The 23923-nt window shown below is 37.0% G+C and overlaps 2 protein-coding genes across 3 annotated transcripts in view; one reads left to right on the top strand and one right to left on the bottom strand.

The window, feature by feature from the left end:
• Nucleotides 1-4925, bottom strand: part of mRpL44 (mitochondrial ribosomal protein L44) — a 132865-nt gene extending 127940 nt beyond the window's left edge. The window contains exon 1 of the mRNA XM_090409664.1: nt 4793-4925. Within this exon, the coding sequence (XP_090265790.1) occupies nt 4793-4856 (64 nt within the window). The 5' untranslated portion in view covers nt 4857-4925. The remainder of the gene's footprint in view (nt 1-4792) is intronic.
• Nucleotides 4926-5007: 82 nt separating this feature from the next.
• The window catches only part of LOC150109680 (large ribosomal subunit protein mL63), a 47395-nt gene continuing 28479 nt past the window's right edge, over nt 5008-23923 (top strand). Inside the window, exon 1 of one of the 2 annotated variants that reach the window (XM_090409685.1) lies at nt 5008-5224. In XM_090409685.1, coding sequence (XP_090265811.1) covers nt 5148-5224 — 77 coding nt within the window. In that variant the 5' untranslated portion in view covers nt 5008-5147. Of the gene's footprint in view, nt 5225-5833; nt 5955-23923 lie in introns of those variants that run through there. The other variant, XM_090409686.1, reaches the window with a different exon arrangement.

Genomic DNA, 23923 nt, shown 5'->3' with positions numbered 1-23923 from the left:
CTATCAACCAATTTCTGCAACCCACAAATCTTCAACCTGTTCTCATAAGGGTCATTCCATAGACCTGCTATCATCTTGTTCACTTGTCTCTGGATCCTCTCCACCTCCTCCCCATCCATAAGAAACCCTGGCGCCTATATCTAGGCACAGTAGTTTAGATGGGGTGTTATCAAGGCTCGACACAGAGGAACAATAACCTGTTTATCTCTGCTTGTTAAAGTATTTTTCAGCAATCGAGTGATTTGATGAGCTGATTTAACCACTTTTGCGATGTACCCCCTTAAACTTCAACTCCCTATCCACCAACACTCCCAAATCCCTGGCCTCGTCAATCTCCTGGAGTACAGTTCCACCAATGTGATATACTGCTGCTAATCTTTTGACCCCAAAATGCATAACCTTACATTTTGCCACATTAAATTGACATCCATTCTCCTTAGCCCAGTCTTCCTAACTATCCAAATCATCCTGCAAAATTTTGACATCCTGTGCACTCACTATTGCTCTACTCAACTTTGCATCATCAGCAAACAAATAAACAGTTCCTTTCCTCAGATCATTGTCAAGGTCTTGGAGAAAATAGTCAAGAGGAAAATACAGGATTGGATAGATAAAAATGGGATACTGTATGGGGCACAGCATCTCAGATCCTTTCCTATATCATTAATGAACAAACTGAAAAGTAGTGGTCCAAGAACAGAACCCTGTGGCACACCACTAGTCACAGGCTGTCTTTTGGACTCTTCTCATGAATAAACCACTCTCTAAGATTTCTCCATCAACCACCCTCCTATCCATCCCCATATGCTGCAGTTTACTGATTAGAATTCCATGGGGTATCCTGTCAAAGTCCTTAGCAAGGTCCAGTAGAATCACTGTAAACCCATTACCCTTATCCAGTTCAGCCGTCACTGTGTTATAAAATGTGAGCAAGTTACTGAGGCATGATCTACCCTTCACAAAACCATGCTGTGCCCCCATACAGTATCCCATTTCCATCTATCCAATCCTGTATTTTCCTCTTGACTATTTTCTCCAAGACCTTGACAACGATTCCTGATATGCTGATTGGTCAGTAATTCACAGCAGCAGTCTTGGAACCTCCTTTATGCAGTGGAACTATTTTCCCCCTCTTTCCATGAATAAACCACCCTTGGGACTAACCCAGACTAAAGACTAAAATTAAACAAAATGGTCAAGGGTACTGACAATTCTTTAGCTGCCTCACGTACAACACAAACTGGTACACCATCCAATCCCACAGATGTATTGACATTGAGGTTTTGTAATAGACTACTCACCTCCACCTCATTCACCACAATTCCTGTATAAGCTGTTGGTTCTTTCATTGCTGCAATGATACCACCTGGATTATATACTCTTGCAAAGTGCTCGCTCAGTAATTCAACTATATCAACTGATTCGGTTACCTCCCTACCATCGGCATTCTTTAAAATCATTCTGCCATATACGTTTTTTCTTTTACTTGCAACATATCGAAAAAACTATTTGGAATTCTCTTTAGCCTGCATGGCTAATGAGAATTCCTAATCCGCTTTTACTTTTCTTACCACACTCATTACCCTTCTGGCCTGCGCTTTATACTGTTCATGTGCCTGCCAGTCACCTTTCTCCTTAAATTCCCTCAACAGTTGTTTCTTTTTTTGCAGCTCAAGCTTAATGGTGTTATTCATACATTTAACCCCTACTTGATTTATTATTCGGACTCTAGGTATACTGTCAGACATTGCCTCCTGCAAACACTTCTTAACTGCCTCCCATGCACTATCAATATCCAGCCCTTGCAGTTTTACATGCCATGGCACTGAACCAATCAAACTCCTAAGCTTGTTATACTTACCAGCCCAATAATTCCACATGTACCCTGTCTTAATTGTAAATTCCACACCTTTAGCCACCTCCGAAGTCAAGACCCTATGATCGCTCTCTCACCAATTGGTCTCAACATGGTCATATTGGTTACAACCAAATTCTCAGATGCAATTACTGTCAAGCACTCTCTGACTCCTAGTATTTTCCATTACATGCTGTCGCAGATAGTTATCCCTTAATAACTGCATAAAATCCAATTCCTTCCTCCCATGTGTCCTCTCCTCCTTCCAATCAATGTTACCATAGTTGAAATCTCCCATAATAATTACGCTCCTTCCACTCATTTCTTCTATTTGCTTATGCATATCATCTCCACCATCTATTCCATCACCTGGTCTATAGCAGCACCCAATTGTATATTTTGTTCTTCTGCTAGTGATTTTGTTCCCACAATGAGTCTTGCAACTCCATGGAGGCCTTGAATAATAACAATCAAGATTAAGGTAGGCTAATACAGTTAGAAGTGTCTTAGAATTCTAAAATATACAATCTGACAAAAAAAAAAAAAAAAAAACAGTAAAGCTTATTTAACTGGAACAGAGCTACCCTGATTTATTGAAAGATTAGGCTAGATGTTAATAGGCTATTCCAGAATATAAATTACTACAATGAAATAGTTTTTAATTTGCATTTTGTATTATTAGAAAAAAAAATTAAGTTCAAACAAATCCAGATTATTGGTAATAAGGAGGATGTTACATTTGGTAATGAATTTGAAAATGTGCAAAAACATTATGCTCTAATAATGCTATTAGAGTGAAATAATTTGAAGATATGCAACCGATAAATTTAAATTAGAAAATAAAATTGCAGGATTGAAACATAAATAAATGAAAACAACAAGACAATAAATAAATTTTAAAAAATTCACTACCACCTTTTGTATAAAAGAAAATTATGGAATTAAAAAATTAAAAACCATCAGAAATGCAAAACTAGCAGGCAGTATGATGGTGTGCTGGCAATTTTGAAGAAATAATCGCCATCGGGTTGTCACTTATTTTCTTGAACTTGTGGAGTTACAAGACTCATTATGATAGATCAACACTTGATGAAAGGGCTTTTCTTAAGTTCTTTTCAGAAGTTTAGTATATAACATCTGACAATATTGGAATTCTGATAAATAGCAGACTAATTGGGTTTGATAGGAAGTTAGTAATGATATAAACTTTTCATGTAGTACTACCATAATATCCTTATCCTTAAGAGTAGATATCAGGAATTTGATGATGATAAACTTGTGAGAATAATCAGTCACTATTCCCATAAGAGAAATCAATTAAATGTGGATGATATAATAACAAGGCAGAAATAGAAACAAAAAGATATATAGCATCTTTCAAGTGGAGAGGAAGGAGGGATACATTGCTGAATTGCACAGGAAATGTGTCACCAAACATAGAGATGGAAAATGATTGTACATATGGCAGCTTTGAATCCTGGTGTGAAGCTGAAATAAATAGAACAGTATATTCATTAGGATGTTATTTCAAGCCGTGGTACATAGTATGGGCTGAATTGCCTGGAATTACAGCCAAAGAAACCATGACTATAAGATCAGTGTGGCCTTATTCTGTAAAATTTTGTTTTTCTGGCCAGTTTATTTTGCAGGATGAAAAAGCTAAAAAACTTTTCAGCTAACCAGCTAAAAAGTATTTATAAAGATTACATATTATATGTGATTCAAATCAGGTTTTTCTAACCAAAGGACATCATTATATGTTGGCCTGGTTGGCCGAGTGGTTAACATATATGCTTTCCAGCCAAAAGGCTGTGGGTTTGAATCCCACCATAGGTATGGATGTTTGTGATTGTCTGTGAAAGCACTAGTGATGGTAGTCGGCGGTAGATGCATTGGTGTTAAATGATGAAGTGAAACGAAGGGTAGTAGAGTTGATGCCCTCCCTCGACGAGTCTTTGGTGTGATATAATAATAATAATAGTAATTATTACTGATAGAGCTATGGAGGCTACATCTACAGAACTGACCATGAAATGCTTAAATTGACTGGACAAGTATATGATGGGTGATCATAATGGGGAATTTTAAGAGATGGATTTGAAGGAGGATAGAGTATACAGAAGGAAAAGGGAGGAGAAATAGGAATTTCTTGTTTCTGAGGGGCTAACTATTTTATGCATATCTGATATAAACATGAGATTTTGAATGTGATAACAATGTCGTCAGTTGGCGAGTGTTCATGAGATACCGACTTTAGGAGAGGTCAAGCAGAGAATTTAGCCAAATCATTAAATTCATGGAAACATGCACATAAATCACTATAGCAAGCATTTCTATCCTCCTCCTCCTTCTGAAAAAATTAACAAATTAACATTATTATTGCATGGAGCCTTGATGGAGTCCAAGGACTCATTCTCTGCACTATGTAACCCATCATCCACACTATACAACATTTTTGTCTGTTAATTTCGTTGTTCTGTGGCAGGTTTGCCTGAACTTGGTATGTGCATTAACACATACAGTAAACTTGCGCGAATCTGAGAAAGTACCTTATAATTTATATAGGGTTGCCACCTTTTGGTAAGTCCACTTATCGAATATAAAAGTCTTCCTCTCCTCTAAATGTATAAAATGAAAAAGCCAAAGTTGAATATGTAATTCTAACCTTATAAAAAATTAAAAGATTGAATACATTGCTACCAGTGATAATATTTGTATTTTAAATATATAAGTTGTCCCGCTTAGGTGTAACTCGGGACGCTGAAAATTTTCTTAAAATTCGGGACAGGTGGAAACCCTACTTATAATAGCAATAATAAAACCTTGCTTCTCTACAAAAGTTTTTAATCACTTCTCAATCAAGTAAGCGAGATTTAATCCTGATTATTCTTATCACAGTATTACAAGAGAAATAAACAAACAAAGCACACTGTCTACCTTGAAAATTGTCCCATCTAACAGGTATTAACACTGAAAACTTTCGAAGAGCAGACCGAAACATGCCTAAAAATTGCGAAGTCTCATCCACCACGTTGTTTGTATGACGATAGAGGGCATGCTATTGCGATCGACAACATTTTCTGCAGATTAAGTGTTTTTGCATCACGTTGTTTTTATTTTCATTGTATTATTGAAAAGTAGAACAAAAATTGTTTTTGGAATTACTCAAAAAAATTATGATATTTTTACTTTTACTTCTAACAGAAGCTGAAGACCTATGTAAATTTTAGTTTTAAAATAATAAAAGAATTTTAAGTTCTGACGATTAAGGAGTTCGAAATAACTGAATGAAATGCGTTTAGGAAGTGTATTGTTTGTAGGAAATTACTTTAGGTTTGGAAAGAGAATTCCTGGAAATCTTTGGATTGGGTGAGTAGTCAGGTGTTTCAGTGCGTAATTAGAAATGTTCAGTTCATCTTTTTCAACAAGCTTCAAGCCGTCAGAAATTGCCTCGATATCGACAATGCTCTTTGGTTGGAAAGACGTTGAGTTTGAATCACGTCAAGCACGCGAAGACAAATTCAACTTACTCATAAGTGAGTAGTAGGGTTTCTTCTACCCCCCCCCCCCACGCACTTTCTGAAATTCTCGTTTACCATTCCGCAAAACAGGCAAACCTACTAAAAAGCGCTCGTACACAAAGTTAACATACATAAACCACTGGCTTCGAAGCTTTGATTTCTTCGGTCACAAATCGAAATAAACATACTTCGGCTGTAATTCAAAATAACATCTGTCATGGCTATCGGGTCCTTATACAACTTTATGAAAGTTGTAAAAAGAAGCCATTAGAAAAAAAGAAAACCAGGACGTCCTCTTAAACGATTCAACGATGATTTCTAAGGCCGGAACAGGCCATGCTAGACCTAAATCCTTTTTACATCATCATGATGTAAAAAGAAGCGTTTTGCAAGCCTCATTGAATTCCGGGCCTCTGCCTTTCGGGTTATGGTGGCAGTTACGCCGCTAGGTTCCATCATAACAAGGAAATAACCTCAGTTTATTGCGATTTTAGAAGCTAAGCTTTGTTATGGCGCGTTGTATATCGGAACATGAAAACAGTTGATATCTCAAGTTTCTTCCCACTCTCATCTGAGAGGTATCCCAAGAAATTATGCTCTTGTTTTTTAGCCCTATTTTATATTAAGGAAATAGAACTTTGCATGTGAAGTATTTTCATAATCAGCTACATACATGGAAGGTATTAACTTTATTATAAGTTGCAGCTTGGTTAAACTTTCCATTGAGGTCTCTATGAAGATCAAAACTTGTGGAGAGTGACTCCATAATGTAAGGCAAGGATGTGTGTTTTACATATGCAAGTAGCTGGTTCTGAAGATATGGTATTACTTAATAAAAGCCATGCTGCTCAGCCAGTAAAATGTGATATTATGCCATACATTCATTCACACTCATCATAGTAACAACTTCCAACTTTAGGCAATGCATTCCACTTGTTCACAACTCTTAAATGTTTCTCCTCACTTCTGTGCACAGTGTTTTTAGGATGGTTCTGGTTCTTCTTTCCCCATTTTCCTTCAATCTATAAATAAATTCTTCTGCATCAGTTTAGTTAAATCTACTCACCAACTTAAATGTTTTTTATCATATTACCTCTCTTCTATCTATCTATCTATCTGTCTATCTATCTATCTACCCTCTTCTGGATTGACGACGACACTGTGCTTCATCTGAATGATAACTCAGAATGAAACTGAACTGTTAATTTTGAATATTCATTTATATCTCTATTGTACACCCGAAAGGAAAATGTTTTTTTCTTTCTCTGTAAATATATACTTATAATATGTAAATAGTCATTGTTGCCTATCGTGTAATGTTTATTTTAACAAGTTAAATAAAAAAAAAAAAAAAATATCTATCTATATATATATATATATATGTATAAAGTATTTTACCTTGGGTATAAGAAATGTTAAAGATACCAAGCTATTTTAAACCTGGTTTTACTCCATTTCCCAAGTAAGCAAACAGACAAACAAGTCAAGTTTGTGCCTGCAAGTGTTACAAGTCTAGCTGATCCTGCACGTAGTGCAAGACCAAGGCAACTCATGGTAAAAGTAGAATAAGCCCTGATCACTAATCTTAATATTTACCCTTAATGCAAAGCACATCTCCTGGAGGAGATGTATGGTGCTTTGTATTAAAGGCAAGGGGGCCACTACCCAGACCGGTTTCGACCTTATGAATAAGTAAAGCCATCTCTAAAAATTTGGACGATCCCTAGGCCACTCAATTGTGGGCGAAAGACCGTCCATCTCAGCATTGGCTCCACTCAGTGATGGCATTCCACCCATCACCACCACCGAGCAGAATCGCTCATATTTCGAAGAAAAGCATTCACTGACAAAGCCCCTCATCGGGCCATGCCGGAAAACACTTTCCCCAGAGACTCAAATTGCTCCCTTAAGGCAAAAACCTTAAGAGATCGAACTCATAATAGCCCCCCCCCCACCGGTTTTGACCTTTATTTATTGAGGTCTCATCAGTGGGAGCCAGGTTAGAAATACCAAGATTTTAGTAATATAGAGCTTATAAGTATTTTACCAGAACAAGTTACCATAAGGTGTTTTAACCTTATTAAATAAAAATCTCAGGAGGAGATATAAATGTATAATAAATGTTAAAGATACCAAGCTATTTTAAACCTGGTTTTACTCTAGTTGCCTTGGTCTTGCACTATGTGCAGGATCAGCTAGACTTGCAACACTTGCAGGCACAAACTTGACTTGTTTGTCTGTTTGCTTACTTGGGAAATGGAGTAAAACCAGGTTTAAAATAGCTTGGTATCTTTAACATTTATTATACCCAAGATAAAATACTTTCTACATTTATATCTCCTCCTGAGATTTTTATTTAATAAGATTAAAACACCTTATGGTAACTTGTTCTGGTAAAATACTTATAAGCTCTGTATTATTAAAATCTTGGTATTTCTAGCCTGGCTTCCACTGATGAGACCTCAATAAAGGTTGAAACCGGTCTGGGTAGTGGCCCCTTGCCTTTAATACAAAGCATCATACATCTCCTCCAGGAGATGTGCTTTGCATTAAGGGTAAATATTAAGATTAGTGATCAGAGCTTATTCTACTTTTACCATGAGTTGCCTTGGTTTTGCACTACGTGCAGGATCAGCTAGACTTGCAACACTTGCAAACTTGCCTTGTTTGTCTGTTTGCTTACTTGGGAAATGGAGTACAACCAGGTTTAAAATAGCTTGGTAAACTTTGCAATTCCATTTTCTTGTTTCACACTCCTGATATTATTAACAGTTTAATAGAAAGAAGAAATTACTCAGAAATAAATTAATTTAATGACTCCAGTATTTCATCTCTGTCAAAAAAGGCTTCTTATGGGGATGCAATATAAAATATGTACAAAAGCAAAACAAAATGAATGGAAACTGATTAGACTTAAAGCCTATAGGCCTATGAACTCTACATTACCATATTTTAAATAGATGCCCACAGGTCAGGAAGACCTTCCACAGCGATCACACCTGAAAACATCGATGCAGTGCATGCCATGATCCTTGATATTAGATGAATATCAGCCAAAAAACACTGCAAACACTCTGGGGATATCCAAGGAATGATTTGGGGTCATTATCCACCAACATCTGAACATGCAGAGGCTCTCAGCAAAGTGGGTCCTCCCCAATGTTTGAATGCCGACCAAAAGAGAATGTGTGCTGTCATCTCAAGGGATTTTTGCATCATTTTGAGAAATCAGGTGCAAATTTTTTAGTTCTTATTGTGACTGTTGATGAAACATGGCTTCATCACTGACCCAGAGACCAAACAATAGTCATTGGAGTAGACATAAAGGTTCTCCACGGCCAAAGAAGTTCCAAACTCGAAAGTCAGCAGGGAAAGTGCTTGCTATTGTCTTTTGGGATATGGATGGTAATCCTTACCAAGTACCTCAAAAAGGTGAAACTGTTACAACAGTAGTTTATTCAACAGCTTTAAAGGAATTGAAGGAGGTACAGAAGGAAAAATGCTGTGGAAAACTGAGCAGAGGCATGTTGCTTTTGCAGGACCATCCACCTACTCACACTGCTCAGAAAACCCAACAGACAATACATAACTTGGCTTTCAATGTCTGCCTCACCCAACTTATTCACCAGGCCTGGCCCCATCTGACTATTTCTTATCCCCATATTTAAAGAAACACCTGAAAGGAACAAAATTTACCACAATGATGAAGCCATGTCTACAGCTTAGGACTGGTTTGTACAACAAGGGAAATACTTTTTTTCCTGGAGGATTGCAAATGATGCAGCAGTGTTTTAACAAGACTACTATGTGCCCACAGATACGAGACCTTTTGACACTTCTGCACATGTCAGAAAAAGGAGAATCCATTCCAGTAATAGGGTAATCAATCCCTCTTGTGGGTTGAGTTGTTTATTATTACACATTGGAAAATTAACTTTTCTTTTATGAACATTGTTGTTTTTAAAGTGGTAACTATTTTGCTTCTACAACAGTTGGAAAATTTTATGTATAAAGCACGCGATTTTGCGGGTGACCAATTCGTACATTAGCTTATTTCTTTTTCCCCTTCCACATGAATTAACTCTTCTTGGCAGGTTGCCAGACAAGGATCTCCGATATGTGGTCGGACAGTATAACACTTTTCATAATTAGAATTCTGGGGGGAATGTAAAATAATCTGCATGTCACATGGTTCTACCTCAATTCCGTCACAATGATTATCACAACTTTTCAACAGACTCTCATATATTTAAGCCAGGCTGGTTTTAAAAGCATCTCATCCCTCGATGAGTCTTTTGACTCCCTGGAGGTGCCTAATAATAATAATCTGCAGTTTTTTTTTTTTCTTCCCCCTCTCTACTTGTTGAAGTGAGACATTAGTATTCTTCCATTTGATTTTTTGAATGATAACCAAGGCATATCTGCTACACCTACCCATAACAGTGACAGCAGATGTATTTCTTATGTTCTTCTAAGAACATCAGATGTTACACACTGCCCATAATAGGCAAATTTTCATTAACAAGGAACTGTACCATACCCCTTGAATTGAGAGATTGGTCTTTAGGTTAGCATATAAGGGCAGTTTCAAGTTCAATTTGATAGCAGTACCAAGATTGTATTTCTTAAAGTTATGGCAGGTTTTTCAGAACTTCCAGATATAGGGAATAGCCATAACATTACTATAATTTATCTAGAAGGCATTGTAGATGAAGTGAGCATCGAGTATTTTAATTCTTTCTTTCATTGTTATACTGTGATCAGCATTCATTTTTTAAAAATTATGGAGACAACTACCATGTTATAGAAAAAATTCAGTTTAACATAAACCAAAATAAACACCTTTTATGATTATTTTGGTTTATATGAAAGGCAATGCATGTAGGTTTCCTGTATACCATAAAAAGAGTGATTACCATTATAAAGATGCATTACTAATTGTCTAGAAAGGTCAAACTATTGTTTGTTTGTTTTTTTTTTTGTCGAAGGTAAATTGAATTCTAGAGCTTGGACTATTTAGGTCCAATGGAGGAATGTGTCTAATAGGTCTGTTACACATGACCTAGTGGACAATACTCATCAATATATCTTAACCAGATACTGTTCCAAAGAAATGTTTTCAAAAAATCTCCAAGGGAGAGAGAAAGAAAGAGAGAGAAAAAAAAGAATCCATACTCATAATTGTACTCTCTCCATTGTCCAGTGTATATAAGCCAGCAAACTGGTTTCTTCTTCTTCTTCCAGAAATTTTGGTTTTAACTCTGCAATTCAGAAAAAAAAATGACCATATTGCACTTTTTAAAATAAAACCAGTTTGGATTAGGAATACAAGGTCTGCGCGGTTACCTTAGTGGCTGTGCACTTCATAACCATATGCCTGGGGAAGGAGTGTCCTAGGTTCGATTCCCGTCGGTGACATGAGGAGCTGAAGGATCTTCTTCAGCCATAGCCAAGTTAGCCGGTCTTGGGCATGCACAGTAGGGTTTTTTCCCAGTTTATCCTGGGGTTTTTCATCCCACAAAGCAGGCAAACCGGCCTTGAACTTAACACTACAGGACATAGGATACACCGGGTCATAGGGCTGACCACCTTATCCTGTAAACGGTTTGAGGTCCAATGATTAATAAACCCTAGACACCACAAGGTAAAAGAGGGTAAAAGAAAAATGAGATGAGATGAGGTCAGAGCGGTTCTCCGTCATATACTTTGTCATCTGTAAGTCTGCAAATTATCAGTTAGGAACTCAACTACTGATGGTGATGATGATGAAGAAGAGAGTGCATAGTTGCCTACTGATTTCAGAATCGGTAGGAAAGAATTTTTTTTTAGTCTAGTGTAATCTGATCAAGGCAGTACAATGGCATAACTACCACCTTATCTTTGTCAGTGGACTAAAAAAAACTTCTTTGGGAAAGATTTTTTTGGTTCAGTATAATCTGATCAAGGTAGTACAGTGGCATAACTCCACCTTATCTCTATGTCAGTGCACTGAATCAAATATGAGATGGTTGAAATGGTTAAATTCATACAGTCTAATGACCCAAACTATTGAATCATATGCTTAGGACACTTTAACACAACACAAACTAGCTCATTCCCAGTCTGACTTCATGGATCCAGCCAGAAGGAACCCAGATCATTTGTTACCTCAGTCATTATTTATTATTCAGATAACTCTCATCACTCTTCCAACATTCTTGACCTGTAGATGTTTGTTCCCCTCTTGGCAAATCTGACTTTAGCGCCTCCGTAGCACAATTGTTCTTTCAATTGTTGCACCCTTCGATTAGAAAAGGCCTAAGTTTGATTCTCATCATGACGGGAGGAATCTTTATATGGACTTTTTCAATCGAAGGTGAGTTAGCCGATCTCATACGGAGGTAGCAGGATTTTTTCTCCCGGAAACTCAGGTTTTTCATCCCACATATAGACAAATCAGCCCTTCGGAATACACGCAATTTACAGACAAAAAAGTACTAGCTGCAGTGGTGGTGGCTGTGGGCAGTAGATGGTGTTGATGTAGGTGATTGGTAGTAGAGGTTCTGTGTAGTAGTGGAGATGGAGAGTTGTACAGTAGGTGTCCTCCTGCAATGAGTCTTCACACTCCTTGGAGGTGTCACAAATAATAATAATAATAACCTTATCTATATCTCCTCCCAGCCAGCCTTAATCTTATACTGGATGGCAATATAATGGTGCCAAGTAGGATGATATCCAGGATTTCTATGCCTCTTTTCAATGGTCTAATTACTATATTTCCACTATCCCAATCTGACCAAATAACGGAACTAATTTTGGAATGAAGGCCTTCTTTCCCTACTACAAAACCCTGACATTTGTCTGATTTCTAGTTTTCCGCACAATGCACCTTTGTATTCCATGATAAAGATATAGCAAGTTCAGTGGCTCAAGTTAAAAACTCCATCTTCTCACTCAGCCTACACTACAACTCAAAACAAGTATATGATATCATCAACAAATCCTTTCTGATCTTATTTCAGAAAGACATAAAAAAAAAATCTTCATTAATCATTTATACTAATAAATCTGTTGATCCAGATGGTATTATCTATATAGCTGTGCTCTAGAACTGACACTCATTCTGTATTGACTGTATAATCTGCCATACTCATCTGGCATCTACACAATACTCTTTCCTCCAGCTAAACTAGCAGCTGAGTCTTCTCCTCACTAAGACTGTTGGGCATAACTTCTGTCCTTCTTTGTTTACACCTGTCTCACATCCTGATAGTATGAATATCATGATGGTTACATAATCCAAAGATAAAACAGACTTCTTGACATCAGTTTTTTTTTCCTTGAACTCTTGCATAAATGGCCAAGGCAAATCACCTGCTACAATACCATGAACAGCTCACCTCATGCCTCCTTTCTGATCTTATTTCAGAAAGACATAAAAAAAAAAAAATCTTCATTAATCATTTATACTAATAAATCTGTTGATCCAGATGGTATTATCTATATAGCTGTGCTCTAGAACTGACACTCATTCTGTATTGACTGTATAATCTGCCATACTCATCTGGCATCTACTCAATTTGTCCCTAAAAAGGTAGATAAAAGTCAGCCATCAAATTATTATCCCATTGCACTCACTTCAATACTCTTGAAAGTGATGGAAAGATCATCAGCAATCAGCTTCTTTACTCCCTGGAAAGCCATCACTTCATTAGTGAAGTGATTATCAATATTGATTCCATCATTCACATCTACAACAGAGTTCCTCACTAACTTTACTCACCTTTGGACACAGGCCATGAAAAGATTTGGAGAAACTCAGAGCTCTGGTACATCAATGATCTTTCTCTCTCTGATTTCAAATCCTATTAATGACAATACTCTTCATTCCTCTGCTTCATTTGAGAAACTCTGTACTACTCAAATGATTGAAACCTCAAGATTTTCCATAACCAATGATTAAATACTAATCTTCTCAGCATTCTCAAGTGGAGCGAAACAGCTTTGAACGTCAATACTATTAAAACTCGGATAATTATTCAGATAACTTCATGCAAGAAAGATCCTACTCATGCACACTTACCTTTGATAATGTTCCCTTATATTTTCAAGATCAGTTTTCCCTTCTTGGTTACACTGTCACTTCAAGCTTATCCTGGCAGAAATATATTGGTGCTCTCTTTTCATTCAAAACACTGCTCTCCTGCTGAACTCCTAATGCTTTATAAATCCCAGATAAGACCAAACTTGGAATATTGTTCTCACATTTGGGGTGGTCATCCAAAACCTCCTTAAGAAATCTTGATGATATGCAGAAGATGGCAGTTTGCTTAACCTCTCTACCGGCCATGGTAGATGAAATAGTTAGACCAATTGCACTTCTTATCCATGTTAATAAATAGGTGTTACAGAATCATATCCAGATTTTGCTGAACGTCTATAGACGTCATGGCCAGTTGGGGTTAATAGGTGACCCCTTTTTTTCTCAGAGACTCCCTTCAGTCACTTTCCCATAGCTTCTATAGGTACTTTGATGGACATTATTCCTTATTTGGCTGCTACCGTTCTTTCAGTTTCTTTTAATCAGGTAAGAGCATGCCACTGGTCAACACCAATACACATTTCAACTCCAAACATACCAACGAACTTTTCATCATTTTTCTTTGTTCCACCTGCTTCTTGGAATTGTCCCCCCCATATTGTTTTTCCCAATGAGTATAATCCCTAACCTTTTAAGAAACATTAATAGATTACTTCTTTCAAAATGATGGTGAATGAGCAGGAGGTATATGAGGAATAATTAAATCAGATGTTAACAAGTCCATGGGACTTGATATATCACCACCTGTCTTGAGGGAATGTCCCAGAGGGTTAACAACAGCTTTAACTTACCTTTTTAACATGAGCCTTAGAATGGGCCAAGTTCCAAAGGAGTGGAAAGAGGACAAAACTGTTCCATTTCATAAAGGGGATGATGACTACTGCTTTGAATTATAGGCCACTCTGTTTGTCTGGAGTTGTGGTCAAGGTGTTGAAAAAGCTAGTAAGGAAAGGAATTCTGAAATGAGTTTACAGCAGCAGAATTCTCCTTAATAGACATCATGGGCTTGCTAAAGTAAGATCATGTTTTTTGCAATCTACTTACTTGTTAAACAAGGTGATGAATACGTTGGAAAAGGGGGATGCATATACGGTAGTATATTTAGATTTTGCAAAGGCTTTCAATAGTTTATCACATGAAAAACTATTAGTTAAATTGGAACAGATGAGATTATATAGTAGATTAATACATTGGATTGGAGACTGGCTGTCTGATAGGTATCAGCAGGTTGTGTATGGAGAACTGATATACCAGAAGAGGAAAGTCACTAATAGTGTGTCCCAGTGGTCTCTTTTCGAGCCATTATTGTTTGATTTGTATGGAAATGACATTGGAAAGGGCTTAAATGGTGATATACAGTTTGCAAATAATTCAAAGTTGGGGAGAGTTATGAAAAAATAATCAAATGTTGTAGATATGCAAGAGGATGTAAATAGACTGTCTGAATGGGAAAGTATGTGGGGGAATGTTAGTTTACAAAATCTTAGGTTTTAAAATTTAGGAAGCAAAGATGGGATACAGGCAACTCCAAGGAGTCCTTAGACTCATGGGATTGGTGAGAATATTATTATTATTACAGGCAACTTCAAGGAGTCCTTAGACTCATCGAGAGAGGCCCTAAACATCATGTCCATCACAACTATTCGACATTCACACGGTATCTACCATACTTTGCCTTGAACTCATTCACCGTCATAGCACCCACAACAGACTCTGGCAGTTTATTCCACTCATTCACCACTCTAAAAGTAAAAAACCCAGCTCTAACACCCTTACTAACCACACTCTTGCCCAGCTTCCATGGATGTCCCCTAGTCCTCCCACCACCAGTCGTGTTCTCAAAAATATCCTCTGAATTAATCCTACAGAAAATTCCTTCAACAATTTGAATGTCTCAATCATGTCTCCCCTTTTCTGCCTATTAACCAATTTCTGCAACCCACAAATCTTCAACCTGTTCTCATAAGGTTCATTCCATAGACCTGCTATCATCTTGGTCACTCGCCTCTGGATCCTCTCAAACTCCTCCTCATCAAGAAGAAACATAGGTGACCAAATCTGGGCACAGTAGTCGAGATGAGGTTTTATCAAGGCTTGATGCAGAGGAACAATAACTTGCTTATCTCTGCTCATCAAAGTATTCTTCAGCATCCAAGTGATTTGATGAGCTGATTTAGCCACTTTTGTAATGTGCCCCCCTAAACTTCAACTCCCTATCCACCAACACTCCCAAATCCCTGGTCTCATCAATCTCCTGGAGTATAGTTCCACCAATGTGATATACTGCTGCTAATCTTTTCACCCCAAAATTCATAACCTTACATTTTGCCACATTAAATTGACAACCATTTTCCTTAGCCCAGACCTCCAATCTATCCAAATCATCCTGCAAAATTTTGACATCTGCTGCATTCACTATTGCCCTACCCAACTGTACATCATCAGCGAAAAAATGAACCATTCCTCTCAGATCCTTCCCTATATCGTTAATAAACAAATTAAATAGCAGTACTCCAAGAACAGAACCCTGTGGCACACCACTAGTCACAGGCCGTCTTTTGGACTCTACTCCTGAGTAAACTACTCTGGTATCTCTCCGTCAACCACCCTCCTATCCATCTCACCAGCCCTATATCCATTCCCATATGTTGCAGTTTATGGATTAGAATTCCATGTGGTATCCTCTCAAATGCTTTAGCCAGGTCCAGCAGTATCACTGTAAACCATTACCCTTATCCAGTTCAGCCGTCACTGTGTTATAAAACCTGAGCAAGTTACTGAGGCATGATCTACCCTTCACAAAACCATGCTGTCCCCCATACAGTATCTCATTTTCATCAATCCATTCTTGTATTTTTCCCTTGACTACTTTCTCCAAGACCTTGAAACAACTCCTGATATGCTGATCGGTCGGTAATTTGCAACAGTAGTCTTGGATCCTCCTTTATGCAGTGGGACTATTTTCTCCTCTTTCCACCCCTTCAGGACTAAACACATATATTAGAGGATTCATATTTATGAATTTAGGGACACAAAACAGATGTGTTGAAAAGATTATTTTACTGATTAATAATAACATAATAACTTGACTTTTCGACCTCTGTATTGAGGTCATCGTCAGAAAGATACATGTGTATAAGAACCAAGCTACATACTGTTGCACTCTATACAGGTAAATTACATCTACGTTGTTAACTAATCTTTTTTCTTAGCCTGCCCTCTAGTGATTAAAAAATAATAATAATAATAAAAAATAATAATAAAAACTACAATAAACTCTGCTAAAGTCCTCACATACTAGGATTCTTCTGGAATTATACAGTTTATATTGTTATACTACGATTATCTTCTGGATTTGTACAGTACAGTACAGGTTGCTATTGAATGTTCAGGAAAAAAAAAAAAAACACTTCACAAAGTCTTCTTGTATTGAGATTTTTCTTCATGGTTGCTATGAAGGTTGCAGATGGGCCCTCCACATTCTTGGAATGGTTAGACCATCATTTTTATTCAGATTTGGATCATGTTTGAGCATTTCACCTGCTTCCTTGAATTTCCGCTCAAACCAGGTTTTGGTGCGGTGTAGGGACTTGGTACCTTTCCAATCAATTCTGTGGTATGTTTGGAGTGCATGGTCAGAAAGGCCGGTTTTTCCAAAATGGAGGTATTTTATGTGTCGTCTGTGTTCATCCTTTCCGATTGGGATGGTTTGCCCTGTTTCCCCTATGTATGGTATGTTACATGTGCAATCTATTTTGTAAACCCCTGGGTGTGGTAGGGGATCCTTGGAAAAACTGAGTTGGTGTCTTAATTTTGTCGAGGGTTTAAAGGTGGTTTTGATTGTGTATTTGTGTAGTGTTCTGTCTATTTTTTCAGAAATGCCCATAACATATGGTATAGCAATAGCATTCTTGAAATCTTTTTGGTATCTTTGTGGAGGATCTTGTGAATGGTTTTTATAAAGATATGTTTGATGGTCTCATATTCATGGTTAAGAGCTTGTTCATTTGAACAAATGGTTTGAGCTCTGTGTTTAATGGCACTTATGACCCTTAGTTTTTGTGTTGGGTGGTGATAAGAAAGTGTTACAACCCCCAAGCAAAAGTGTTATTACAACTAAAATTTGAGCTATCCAGTTACGTTAATCCAGAAATTTGGAATATTCTAGACAAGATCACAGACGATTCGGCCAAGCACCTATTACTCAAAAACAAAGAACAATTAATTATTATTATTATTCAGGCCTCCATGGAGTCAAAAGACTCATCGTGGGAGGTCCTTCCTAAGAACATAAAGTCTGTCAAGACTCATCGAGGGGAGGTCCCCCCCCTAAGAAACACAAAGTCTATCATACCACTCCTTGAACTCATTGACCGTTCTCGCTCTCACCACTCCATCAGGCAATGCATTCGATGGTTCAACCACCCTCCATGCAAAGAAACCACTCCTCACCCTCTTGCTCACAGTTTCCTTTCGTAACTTCCAGGGATGGCCTCTTGTCATCACTCCTTCCTGCTGTTCAACCAAGCGAAAAAACTCCCCAGTGTCAATCCTGTAACCACCTCTCAACAGTTTAAAAGTCTCAATCATATCACTTCTCCTTCTTCTATCCACCAAACTCTGCAGTCCACATTCCCATCAACTCATAACTATCCTTGTACAGTTCTGAAACCATCTTTGTCATCTGTCTTTGTATCCTTTCCACAGTTAATTTATCCCCTTCAAATCCTGCGGACCAAATCTGAGAACAATAGTCTGAGTGTGGTCTGATCAGAGACTTATACAACGGAATGATAACCCTTTTATCTCTGCAAGTCAGTGTCTTTCTCATAATTGCAGCAATCCTCTGTGTTACCTTCACCACCTTTGCAATATGTCCTCTAAATTTCAGGTTTCTATCAATCATCAATCCCAGATCTCTTGTCTCCCCTACTTCCTCCAGTATAACTCCTCCCATAGAGTATGCAGCATCCCATCGATTCCCAAACCTCAAGATCTTACATTTTGCTGCATTAAACTGACATCCCCATTCATTTGCCCATCTATCTAGCTTATTCAAATCCTCTTGCAGGGCTACCACATCTGCACTATTACTAATAATCCTTCCCAGCTTCACATCATCCTCAAACACCTGAATATCCCCTTGCAATCCACTGGCAATGTCATTGATATAAAGGTTAAACAATATAGGTCCTAGTACTGAGCCCTGTGGGACCCCACTTGTAACCCTCTGCCTCCTTGAAACTGCTCCACCATACACAACTCGCTGATACCTATCAGACAGCCAATCCTGAATCCAGTCGACCAGTCTGACATCCAGACCCATGTGCTGCAACTTAAATATCAGCTTATCATGTGGCACCCTGTCAAATGCCTTCGCTAAGTCTAAGAAAATGGCAGTATATGCCTTTCCCCTCATCTAATGCTCTTGTAACTTTATCATAAAAGGCTAGCATATTGCAAAAACAAGAGCGCCCCTTCACAAATCCATGTTGACTCTCACAGATAACATTACCCTCATCTGCCCAATGCTGTATGCAGTCCTTCACTACTTTCTCCAAGATCTTACTAACTACTGATGACACACAAACTGGTCTATAATTAGACACTTCCAGTCTGTTACCACCATCATGCAATGGCACTATCTTACCTTCCTTCCATTACCTGGGCACCTTTCCCACAGCCAGACTTTCATTGAAAAGCCAGGTTAAAGGCACTGTCAGTTCCCTAGCATATTCTCTCAAAGCTCGTGGTGAAATACCATCCAGTCTCAAAGCTATACTGACATCCAGAATACTCAGTATCTGTAACACACTCTCCTCCTATACCTCTAAACCTCGATCCAGTCCTATCCCTCTAGCATTAAAACTGACTCCTGCAGGATAAAATACTCCAATAAGTTGTTCATTGAACAATTCTACTATGTCCTCTGCATCAGTCATTCTATTCCCATTTTTATCCCACAATATCATTCTTCCACAGTCATTTCTCCTCCTACTGGCTAAAAAATTCCCTAGGAATTTCTTTGGATCTTAGGGCCAATCTCCTCTCATATTCCAGTTTCGCTTTCCTTGCCACACTAGTGGCCTGTGTCTTATATTCTTCATGCATCTTCTCTTCACCTGTCTCCTTATATCTCTTCCATAGCCTCTTTTTCGCATGCAATTCCTGTTTAATATTGTTTGTCATCCACTTTATTCCAAATTGTGTCCTCTTCTTCACTCGTGGTATATACAACTTACCATTGCTGCTAACAAATATTCTTTCTCAATTTCCAACGCACAATTATCAACTCTTCTGATGCTATAACCAAATCCAAAACTCTTGTACCTCTTGTTCCCTCTGTTACATGTTGCCTAAGACATTTGTCCCTCAAGAATTCTAGAAATTCCATTCCCCTATTGCTACATGCATTTTCCTCTCTCCAATTTATACTACTGTAGTTATAATCTCCCATAACAATCATTCTTCTTGCACTTACCAAACTTAACTGTCTAAACATCTCCTGGTCCCCATCCTCTGTGCTCCTGGGTCTGTAGTAACACCCCACTAAATATCCTGTCTTGCCTACCTCTACCTCACACCAATCCTGAATCATATTTCTGTAATTTCTCAACTGCTTGTCATATGGAAGAAATCTGGTCTTAAAAACTCTTATCTGACTCCTATTGCTGCAGAACAGTATAGCTTGTTTTTCTTTAATTTTCCGTAGGCTTTTCGGAAGTATGCTTCGGTCTGTATCAACAATGCACTTTGAATGGAAAAAACTTGTGTTTTAATCTTGTCTAGAATGTGACGTACCTTATGATTTTGCATTTGATTGTGAGTTACCTAGTCTCATATGGAGGTGATTAAGTTTTTCCTCCTGCAAACTTAGATTTTTCATCCCACAAAGTAGAAAATTTGTTCCCAGAAAAAAAGGGATACAGCTAACATACAATTATATACTGTCCTCACAGCCATAGTTGCTTAAGCCTTAAATCCAAACAAGCCAACTCTCAACTGTCTTGGTTTGGTATTGAAATTCCTCTATAATTCTCAAAGGTAGTTATTTTGGTGCAATAATTCTCACATTAGTTTATTCTCCTCAAAGTTTATTACTTCTTCAACAGCATTATTGCCTGTATCACTGTTAGTTGTGATCATAATAATGTTTATCATGTTAAGTCTTATTATTACCAGCACTGCCATTGTTGAAAAATATTGAAAGTTTTTTTACGTGGTTATACTATAAATTAAAGATGCCAAGAAATTATATTCTTGGTTTAATCCTTTATTCGGGTGTAAGCAAACAAAGTTTGCACATGAAGTATCTTCACGACCGGGTTACTTATATATAGAGGCCAATAACTTCGCATGAGATGTCTTGGTCCCGTAGTGCAAAGCACACACACACACACACACACACACACCTTTTGGATGTGTATAATGCTAGTGACCCTTCTCATAATGCCTAACATTATACACATTCGAAAAGGTTTGTGATCTTTGCATTAAGGGATACTAAACAATTGATGTGACGTCATTAGCCTCTATATACAAGTGGTCCTTTCATGAAGCTACTTCACGTGCAAACTTTGTTTGCTTACACTCAAATAAAGGGTTAAAGCAAGAATATAATTTCTTTGCATCTTTAATTTATTTTACTGGCCAAAACAGTTGATACATCACTAAATTTCTAGTTGTTTATCCTACACACTCTCCTGAAACATTATGAACAGACACATTAAGACCACCGTGTTGCATCCCAGGCATCAGTAAAAAAAAACTAAGGCAACAGTAAGTACATTCTCTCTCTCTCTCTCTCTCTCTCTCTCTCTCTCTCTCTCTATATATATATATATATATATATATATATATATATATATATATGTGGCGATTAGTTTTTACTCGGTTGTTATACATTTCAAAAAATAGATTTAATGACTCCAAGACCGAGATAACATATAAAGATTTTAATGATAAATACTACTAGTTTCGGCATATAGCAGCCTTCTTCAGGTATTTATAAAGGAAAGGAATACTAATAAACATTGAATTATTTAAATAAACAAACTGGAAATTACAGGTACAAATTGCCTCACATAATCGATACATAAAAACGTTGTATTTTTCAAGTTGTTCCAACTGGCGTGCCATTGTTTGTTGCAATTGTGCGTGCAAGTTCACGTGAACGCCAATATTGAATAACTGCAGCATGGCTATCTGGGATGTTATAACTTAAATTATTATTTAAGTGGACCGGGTTCAGTAGGATTTCCCTTGATTCTACGATTTTTCTTTCAAACTCATCTTCACAGCGAAAAATATTTTCGCTGAAAAATACAACGTTTTTATGTATCGATTATGCGAGGCAATTTGTACCTGTAATTTCCAGTTTGTTTATTTAAATAATTCAATGTTTATTAGTATTCCTTTCCTTTATAAATACCTGAAGAAGGCTGCTATATGCCGAAACTAGTAGTATTTATCATTAAAATCTTTATATGTTATCTCGGTCTTGGAGTCATTAAATCTATTTTTTGAAATATATATATATATATATATATATATAATATTCATCAACAAAGCTTGATTTACTTCCTCAGTCTTAAGAAAAGGCTGGTTATATTCCACTAATTCGAGCCCTACCCAAGGGCCTATGAGTTGTGGAAATACTTTCTGAAAATGAAAGCTATGCCGAACAAAATGGCCTTTTGCAGCTGCCCAATTTTTAATCCATTCATCTATATATATATATATATACTAGGGGGCTCTGTGTTCTGGACTGGTTGGCCGTTTCTCCTTGAATTCTGATGACTTGACACTCAGGGTAGCCCCTGAGTTTCAAAATGTTTCAAATAACTTGACAAAAACATTTCATAAAAAGGCTTATCATTTTATATTATAGAGAGTAGAAAAATGTTACGTAAAAACGTTTCATGAAAAGGCTCATCATTTTATATTATAGAGAGTAGAAAAACATTACACAAAAACGTTTCATAAAAAGGCTTATATCTACTCTATAACATTTTATGTTATAGAGTAGATATATATCAGTGGCACCACGTGACCGGCTTATGCAACCTATGCTACAAAATTCATGTCAGTTTGGCCATATGATTGCATTTTTATCGATGTTTGAAAGTTTTAAGAGTGTTTAGCACATCACATCACTGCTCATCTTAATTGATCTAATGCAATTAATTCTAGGATAACTTTGAATACTTTAATTTATCAATTAATTGTAACCAAATCAGCACAGAGTGAGGGGACAGTGTGTAGGTTTTAAGATACTGTGTATTAGAAAACAATAATGAAAGAGAATGCTATATTTGGTTAATATATTTGAATTATTCAAAGGTATAAAATTGGAAGAGAGGAGGACGAGGAATTACCTCCTTCAACTCCAATACTGTTTCCCATTGTAAATATGGACAAAAAAAAAATTATAAATTTATTGAAAATTATATATTAAAAACTTGTCTACCACGTCAGTTCACACTTCACACATGCAAAACAGATGAAACTCAGAAAATACAAACATCGACTTATGACAAATGACGATGTTCAATTGGATTGGTTGACACAATAACTAATCACATCCTCTAGGTGCTGGTGTCTCAGATGAGCAGTTTAAAACTACTAGAATGCTAAGAATATGATCCGCTATGCCATTTATACATCTTTTCCAAGGGCTCAAAGGTGTATGCATTTTGAACTCACACCTGGGCTATTAATGTGAAAGTAATGCAACGTTTACAAGTTGAAAAGTGTCCTCTTCGTGAAGCATTAATATAGTGTGTTTAGTTTTAGGAATAACGCAAAGTCTGGAAACAGTTAGGGAAGTCTTTAATTGGAATAAATGCCAAAATATAATAATGGTGATATTGCTATTTGGTGGATGAGCACCTCGCACTTAGGACACCTGGAATATTCGCCCATATATATATATATTCGAGGGCTGTTCAATAAGTCCGTGCAAAGTCGAAGAGATGGCACCACCAGTACATATCGAGGTTATTTGTAGTTGCTGGCAACTGTTGGAGGATCACACACTAAGTTTCAGTCAAATAGATCTATTACTCTGTGTTTGGCGTTGTTAAATTGTGAATGAAACTATGTTGTGTAATTTATTTTTTTTCATTCACATTTAACATTGCTTATTATGTATTAATCATAATTTGTATAAAGATTATTTATTGTTCCTTAATTAAGGATTACTATTTAAATATTTATTCTAAACTTAACCTACTATTAATTTATTAAATAATAATATGTGTAGAAATTTATGATAACTAAAATATATATGTAAAGTAACGAAAAGTGTATTATAAATAATTGTATACGTAATGAAAGAGCTGATTAAGTAGCTCAAATATTCTGTTTATTCTTATTTGTGAAAATTTAATGTTATGTAATCACTTATGTAAGAGTAGAGCATTGTATTACATTAGCGAAATGTTTACGGTCATGCGTTGTCATGGA

The sequence above is a fragment of the Typopeltis vanoorti genome, chromosome 2 (assembly GCF_054136105.1).
Source record: "Typopeltis vanoorti isolate ZY-2024b chromosome 2, IOZ_Tvanoo_1.0, whole genome shotgun sequence".
Classification (NCBI taxonomy): Eukaryota; Metazoa; Arthropoda; class Arachnida; order Uropygi; family Thelyphonidae; genus Typopeltis; species Typopeltis vanoorti.
Note: the sequence above shows the minus strand (reverse complement) of the source record. Positions and strands in the feature narration are given on the sequence as shown.